The following is an 8,569-nucleotide window of genomic DNA, read 5'->3' as shown; positions in this document are numbered from 1 at the left end:
TGGGGTTCTCAATAGAGGAGTTAGAGTGAAGACTGAAGGAGCTGAAAGGGTTTGTGGCACCATGAGGAGAGCAACAATACCAACCAACCACAGCTCCCAGGGTCTAAACCACCAGCCTGGGAGCACTTAGGGGGGGATCCAGGGCTTCAGCTGAATATGTAAAAGTGGAGGGCCCTGCTGGGCATAGGTGGAAGAAGAGAACCTTGACCTCATGAAGGCTGGATGCCCCAGGGGGTGGGAATTTTGAGGGTGGGGAGGTGGGAGTGGGGGGGTGTAGATAGAGGTTACATCCACAGAGAAGAAGGAGGAGGGGCGAGGGGATTGGGGGTTCCGAGGGGGTGGTGGGGGATGGGGTAAGGGGACAACATAGGAAATGTAAATAAATCATCCAATAAAAAAAAAAAAGAAAAAAAAAAACCAGGAAACAGCTTCCTTCAGAGTAAAATCCAAGTCCTCATTGTGACCTACTGTGTCCTACCTGGGCTTGCCTGTCACCTTCCTGATTGTGTCCCCATGACATCCATGCCTGTTCTCCAAATCCCCCAAAGACACTTCAGCTACTGCCGTGAAAACCACAGTGCGATGACCATCCGCTTACCCAGTGAATAATAAGTTTTAAGTTATTTCCTATGCTTCTATTATGTGTATCCTACAGTGAATCGTGAGGACATCCACGATTTCGTGTTAAGTAGAATTTCCAGGCTAAAAAAGACACGAAGACTCTTCAGAACCAGAGTCTCATTTCTGTTCAGTGCAGCTTGCTAATGACATCTCCACGGCTGTCAGTTTGCACAGACAGTTTTTATGGTGTCCAGTGTTCTACTTCCTTACCTGATCCTTCTACCTCCACGGCTCTCAGGATGGAGCATAGTGTGGTTTACTAACTTGTTTAAGGTTCTACACACTCTCTTAGAATAAAAATATAAAATCCAAGATGAAGAAATCTTCACTTCTAACCTCCATAGGAAACTACAACTTTAAAAATATAAGTTAAATAGCCAAACTGGAAATCAATTAAATCCTTTAATCTCTTCAGAATAAAATATACCAACTGATAAATATATATATGTGTGTGTATATATGTATATGTACATATACATATATATAATACATATATATGATATATGCTAACTTAACTACACATGTTTGCAGGAAAGAACATAGAAAAGATTTCTGAGTCAGAAGGACAAAAACAACTTCACAGATTCCCAGCCAAATGTTCTTCAAGGCTGACATCACCTGAGACTCAAGTCTTCATCTTTAAAGGGATATAACAGTGTGACTGACAGATATGAAAGTTATTACTGTAGATAAAATGCTTAGCATGGATGTTATCACTAAAGACGTGTTTTGCAATTATTATTTCCTCATTCACATCCATTCCCATGTACCCAACTCCTCACTTTCAGTAAATGCTATTTCTACAAGCCGCTTTAACTTTGTATAGAACTATGTGCAAAAAGATTACAAGTTAATGAATAACTACAGACAGCCTTTAAATCTTTGGTGAGACTACGATGTCTTCAGAGGCGGTCCTACACAGAACAGTGGCAGTATTTTGCTACTTTAATGATACTGAGAAAGTTTTCCAATTCAATATCCAAAGGCTACTCAGGTCCCCAATGACACTATGGTCATTCATAACTGTGTCCTGAACAGACTATGTTCCAGTAGGCTTTCTGAGACCAAATCTTATCACAAAACTAAAGCCTCGTATTTCTTATCAAACTAACTTTAGAGAAAAGAAAACGTAATCTTTATAATCGGGGTTCTAAGTGTGGCTGCAGTGCCCTTGTCCACAGACATCACCACGACGACTGCTTGCACAGCAGCAATGAGACATGGGCGTGGGCTTCTCATGTCTGATGTTGCACATTCATGCGTGACCTGATATTGCTGAAATAGAGTCTTTATTTCCGAACATTCCAAAACAGCAGTGTACACAGTAACAAACAGTCAGTCACAGACCATAAGAAAGCATTCATTAGTGCAAATGGGTTTTGTAAAAGGTCTATCAAAAAGATTTATTTGCTTTAAAATGCATTCGTTTCCAGAAGCATTGTTAATAAAACATTACAGTTTCATCCTTTGTAATAAAGTATTGAAAATCAATTGTGGTTGAGTAGCAAACATTGCGGGTCTTAAGTGCAATGAGTTTGTGATACCATCATAAATATGAAACTCATGTAAGACAATAAATTAACAATGAAAAAGACAAGACTGTTTAACTCTGCCGTCTGGCTGTCTCCTTGTAGCGGTTTAGATTAAATTGTGCTCATTCAACGTAAAATTATGTCTCAAATCGTATGGTGTGTTTTTGCTGATATATCCCTAGAGCTAAAAAAATAGTACCTTACCACAAAAATATTTTTATGGCACAAAATTTAAGTTGTTCCATAGTGGTTCACATAGGCGTAAAAAGAAATAGGCACAAAAAAATAAAATTCCTGTAAACTATAAAAAAAATTAAAATTCAAACCATGTTATAGAACCTAGTTGTAAATATGCAACGTATTAAAATGCAGAACATGTAATGGAAAGGTGTTTAAAACATGTAGGTAAAATGAACAAGGTACTTTAAAAACCTCATATGGCAAAGCATTATTGATACGCCTCAATCTCTCTCAAAAAGTATTCAGGTACAGAGCAGTTCTACAAAAACTTCCTAGATCTAAGGTAACGGTACCGCGGCCGCGGGTTTGGGAATGCCGCAGTATATCAGGCAGAGAGTAAGTGCGATAGTTAGTCTCTGGTGATTGGTCCACTGAAAACGATGTCGTGCGTGTGTTAGCGTGAAGGGGAGAGCATCCCAGCATCCACGGTTACCCAGCCAGCTAGGTAACACACCCTCATTTTCGCTTCTTCCCGTTCTTCCAGGGTCCATAAAACTGCATCAGTAGCAACCGTCTCTCCAGTTCCCATCCCTCAGCGTGCTGAGTGAGGACAGAGGCTTGGGGGGCTGCAGGAAACTATGAAGAGAGGAAGAAGGTAGACGGGCTGTTAATAATCCCGCCAGTCACATGACTCGCTCTGGTTCCCTCTCCCATCAGGGCTCCTTCATTCCATAAAGACAAGCTGTTGGCACTGTCACAAATGTGGATCAAGTTACATCCTTTAGGGTTCTTATAGTCTCTGCCCGTCTGCTGGAGCTGAGGCCAGGGTGCACACGGAGCCACACGTGTGCATGTGCACAAGGTAATTTTCAATGGACCAAAAAAAATTAGATAGAAAGTAAAAAGGTAAGATGGAAAAACAGCTAAAACCATAAAGCAGCTTTATTGAACGCATGCACAAATTCTTAGCATTTTAAATAAAGGTTTTTCTACCACAGTAACAAAGAACTGACAAGAAATTTTGAAAAATTTCAATATTTCAAAAAATAATTTTGAAAAACCCAATGTTTTCTCAAGTTTGAAGAAAACAGATCCTCCCATATTCCCTGACGATAGAAATCTTCCTCCTTCAAGATATATAGTCAAGAAAATAACGGAGGGTCCCCAATAATGGGCATATATGTAAATCATGTAGTTCTGTTCAGCCATAAACATGTCACGTCTCTGCATTTACCAAGGAAAGTAAGCCAGGATTACCGTCACTACCTTTGTCTAAAAGCTACCCTATAAAGTACTTGACATTTTTAGGCTGAGAAAAAAAGCTTGCCTGGGCCATCTGGATCTTAGCCATACAAACTGGTTCCAGATGAGGAAAACTAAGATGTTTTCAAACCTTGAGCAGAGGTGTCTCCATGAGCAGGCCTGAAGGAGGAAGGAAACTTGTCACATAAGTAACATGGGGCAGGGTGGAACAAGAGCTCTATAGACGGGTTATGAAATAAGAATCAAGTGAGAGAAATCAGAATGTGACTACACAGAGACATCCATCACCTGACTGAGAAAGAGGGACCCAGGATGCGCCATTAGGACAATGACCTATGCTCCGGCTCAGATACAGTCACATGAACGAAGTCCTCACCTTCTGACAGGCTGTGCAATCTTGCTCCGAGGCAGGTTACTCCCGTTTATTGCCAGTGAAGGTCTTGGAAGGGCGCTGCGGCCCATAATCCCAGAAGCAGCAGCTTTGTTTGGAGTAGGGATACCCGTGTTGGAATATAACTGCGTGCCATTGGATAACGGCATGCTGCTGCTGCTGCCTTGAACAGTTGGACTCACATAGGCTGTGGCCTTCAGGGGCTGCCGGACGGGCACTGGGAAGTGCCCCACGCTGTGAACTCTGTGTTGAATCTGTCCTGGTGATGGGACTGTAGGAGAAAATAATGTCTGTGTGAGGAACTCACCACTCCCTCCCAATTAAAAGTGCTACCGGAGCTCCCAGGGACCGGACCACCAACCAAACAGTACATACGCATGGAGGAACCCATAGTTCCAGCCACATACGTAGCAGAGGATGGCCTTGTTGGACATAAGTGGGAGGAGGGGCCCTTGGGCCTGAGGGGGTTCGAGAACCCAGTGTAGCGGAATGCCAGGGTGGGGAGGTGGGAGTGGGTGGGTGGGTGGTGGAGGGGCGGGGGGTGGGGGGGAAGGCATAGGATAGGGGGTTCCGGAGGGGAGACCTGGAAAGGGGATAATATTTGAAATGTAAATAAAGAAAATATCCAATAAAAGAAATAAAATTATAAAATGGCAAATGAGAAGGAAGAGGAGGAGGAAGAAAAGGAGGAAGAGGAGGAAGAGGAGGAGGAGGAGGAAGAGGAAGAGGAGGAAGAGAAAGAAGAGGAAGAAGTGTTACATTCAGAGGAGCCTATGTTTCCTGAAAGTAAAAGGTATGTGATGTACAGGTGCTAAGCAACCTTCCATAGGGGAGAATCCCCTGACAGGACTCTCCCATTCTGTCTGTCTGAAATACTATACCTGAATACAGCTAATCTATGAACAACATGAAGGTCAAAAATCAGATAACTCATGACTTCCCCAAACTTCAGTCAGTACCCTCCTTGATCCAAAGCCTTATCAATTAACACTGTCATATTACATGTAAAATAATCAGGGTTTACACGGAGCCTCTATTTGTGCTTACTTTTCTCTGGCATATGAATGGAGTTACAGATGGTCTAATAAAAGTGTGAGCATAAATGATAACAGGTCTGTAAATACGTGTGGGATTATACAATACAAATAGAATACCAAGTAGCTTTATTGTATGTATTTAATTACACATTCTTTTCTCAACTTCCTTGAGATTTCTGAGTTGCAAGATTTACCTACAAGTTTTTTTCAGAAATTTTTTTTTTTCAAATCTCAAGGGAAAAAAAACTGAGGTGCAAGAGGACCTGCTCCGGTCACACCTGTGCTGCTCCAAGGCCTCGCAATAGTCAGAAGACGATTCTAAAACTGAAGAATCTCTGAATTGTTTCAAGACGAATTTGCTTTTCCTTAAAGGACATTCGAATTTCTTTTAAGATTCATTTTCATTTGTTTTTCTTACTTATGTATGTTCGTGCACATGAGTGCATGTATGCAGTGTGTGTGCGTGTGTGTGTGTGTGTGTACACATCAGATGGTTGCAAGTCACCCAATGTGGATGCTGGGAACTCAACTCTTATAGAAGGGCAGCAAGTTTTTTTAAAAACTGAGTCATCTCTCCAGCCCCCATTAGAATTTCTTGATAGTTCTTCTAACGATGGCCTCGTGAAACATGGGGACAATTGATAACTATAATTACAGAAAGGAAGTCAGGAGCGATATCTGTAGGCACAAGCAGCTTCCTTACGTAGCATTCACTGTGACACTATCTCAGGGTTTATTTGAAAAGCTAATTTATCTACCCCAAAGCCTCAGTGCCTGAACCCTCAGCAACTGCCCGATTAAAACAGCACTATTCTGACTTTTGTAACAGTGGCAAAATCTATAAAAGGAAGGGAGCAATCTGAGCTAGAATCCTTAAAATGTTACCAACGTTGAACACCATTTTACAGTCTGCAGCAATAAACAGGCAGAAATATTTCAGTTTGCACTCCCCTTTCTCTGAAGATGAAGAGAAAACATTAATTTAACAGCAACCATGGCAGTTTTGGCTTGATGTAAACTTTTTTTTAGGTCATTGTTTTTAAATTAAAAGAAATCTGTTAATTAAAACATAGTGCAGTATGTGAATCTGGCTCAACATCTTCGGAAGCATTACATACAAGCTTGAAGTACATATGCTGGCGACTTTCTTCAGTGAACATGTTCATGTGCTCCCCATCTCAAGATGGACGTGTCACCAGCTCCTCAGAGACTCCCATACTCCACCCCCGGGGAGAACATCTCCCAAGAGAACATGTTTCCTCTTGTGACACTGCACGCTGGCCATCCCTACACTGCAATCATATCCCATGTTCCTTTTTGTGTGGGGCTTCTTTGACCCAATATTATGTGCATGAGAGCCCTATGTGCTATGGTATCACTATGTGGTATTCCAGCGCATGGTGATTTGTTCTCCTGACGATGGAAGACTGCATTGTTTCCTTTGTAATTTTAGGAACATTCTTCAACATGCTTTGTTGATAATGTGAACCTATTAGGCTGAGTATATACAGAACTCCTCAACTGTTAGGATGAGTGAATTCAGCAAAGTCCCTGGGCAGAAAATCAAAACACGAAGAAAAATTATATCCTAACTAGCATCTGTGACTGTGACTCTTCACTGTCAACTTGACCAGACTAAAATCACCATGGAAACACAGGTCCCGGTCAAAGAAGGTTTTCTGGGAGAAGTTTAATTGAGGAGGAAAGATCCATCCTGTGTGTGGGTAGCACCATGCTATTGGCTGGGTTCTAGACTGCATAGAAAGAGCACAGCCTGCTGAGCCCCTATATTGCCTCTCTGTGCAGACGTAATGTGACCAGCCACCTGCTCCGACAGCATGCCTTCCTGCCACAACAGACTGAAGTCTCAAGTGAGCCAAGATAAACCCTTCCTTCCTTAATGGTCTGTGTTGGGTGTTTTATTATAGAAAGAAGAAAGTTAATATACCATAAAACTAGCAGAAGCTAAATTTGAAAAAGAATACTATTTATAAAAAATAAATACTTTGAAATAAGCTTAATTTTAGAGATATAAAACCTCCCAACAAAAGACTATAGAATGCTGCTGAGACACACTAAGTCTTAAATCAATAAAAAACCTACTAATATTAATACAGAACACTGAGACTGCTGCTGATTCACCCAAAACTGACCTGCAGACTCAATGAAAACCCGATCTCATTTGAAATGATCCTATGGAAAAACAGGTCTCAGGAAGAGTCCTACTGACGCGTCACGTCCCTTCCAGCCAACATATGTAAGGGACCCGCATTATAAAGAAATAATAACTAGCAGAAGAAAGTAGCAAAAATAGACATCACCCCAGCTTTATAAGAAATCTAAAAACAATCAGGAAGACTATAATGCCTGGATTACATGACTAAAAACCCAAGGCCCAGTCTGAGGACATCGTCCTTTGTCAGTGACGTTTTCTCCCTCGGCCTCTGCAGAATCCTAAGCCCTAAACCTGAAATACGAACATCTGAGTCACTAATCCACTGCTGTGAGGAGACATCTTATAAGAGAAAACATTTAACTGTGGGCTTGCTTACAGTTTGAGACGCTTAGTCCATTACCATCCTGACAGGAGCACAGTGGCATACAGACAGGCACTGGATCTGCAGCTGAGAGCCACACCCACAAGCACAGAGGGAATGAGTGAGACTGGTCTGGCATGGGCTTTTGAAACCTCAAAGCCCACCTCCCAGTGATGCACTTCCCCTAATAAGGCCCACCCCCAGTGACGCACTTCCTCCAACAAGGCCACCCCTCTCATTCCTTCTAATGTTATGGAACAGTCCTGCACCCTGGTGACCAAGCATCCAAACGCACAAGCCAAAGTGGGCCATTCTCATCCAAACCACCAGAGTGACTGACCTGATACACAGCAACGCCTCTTGTTTGCCGCTCTGCTTCTTTTTATGGCACTCAAAGATGCTATCCACACTGAGTTACAATCAACAAATTCCTAGTCAGTCCCATGTTTGCTAACATTTTCCTATCACTCCACACTTACACTGTTGATCTTCACTAACTCAGAGTAGAATTTATACTTTTTCCTCAGCTAAATTTCTTCATGATATAATTAGCGTGCTAAAAATAGTATTTTTATCTAAAAATAAATGACACAAGTCAGTTAGCAGTCCTTTCTGGATTGCATCATTAGTAAATTCATGAATTGGCTCTGCCTTCATTAAGACACCTCACCAAGTTAACTATTTAATGGATATGTATTCATTCATGAACTCAAGTTTATGTCACTCATTCATTCACAATGAGTTCATTGTGCTCAGGCAACAGGTCAGGTCCTGGGAACAGAAGATTGAATAAACCAAGGTCCAGGTCCAGAGAAGCTCACGACCTGGTAAAATACATTAACAGTAAACCATGACAGGGGCTGAGCACTCTCTATCTAAAATGCTAGGAACAGGCCTTAGATTAAGATTTGGGATGTCTTCAAACTTGAGAAATTATCAACCTATCTATCATCTGTCTATCTCTATCTATCTATCTATCTATCTATCTATCTATCTATCTATCTATCT

The 8,569-nt window shown here is 41.7% G+C and overlaps 1 protein-coding gene across 2 annotated transcripts in view; it reads right to left on the bottom strand.

Annotated features, from left to right (window-relative positions):
* Nucleotides 1-1,893: 1,893 nt before the first annotated feature.
* Slain1 (SLAIN motif family member 1) overlaps nt 1,894-8,569 on the bottom strand; it is a 53,601-nt gene continuing 46,925 nt past the window's right edge. For both annotated transcript variants that reach the window (XM_028771645.1, XM_028771655.1), the window contains 2 exons: nt 3,973-4,258; nt 1,894-2,969 (listed from right to left, as the gene is read on the bottom strand). In XM_028771645.1, coding sequence (XP_028627478.1) covers nt 2,894-2,969; nt 3,973-4,258 — 362 coding nt within the window. In that variant the 3' untranslated portion in view covers nt 1,894-2,893. The remainder of the gene's footprint in view (nt 2,970-3,972; nt 4,259-8,569) is intronic.

Source organism: Grammomys surdaster, unplaced genomic scaffold, assembly GCF_004785775.1.
Source record: "Grammomys surdaster isolate TR1022 unplaced genomic scaffold, NIH_TR_1.0 65, whole genome shotgun sequence".
In the NCBI taxonomy this organism is placed as follows: Eukaryota; Metazoa; Chordata; class Mammalia; order Rodentia; family Muridae; genus Grammomys; species Grammomys surdaster.
The sequence above is the reverse complement of the archived record's forward strand: the minus strand, read 5'-3'. Positions and strand labels throughout refer to the sequence as shown.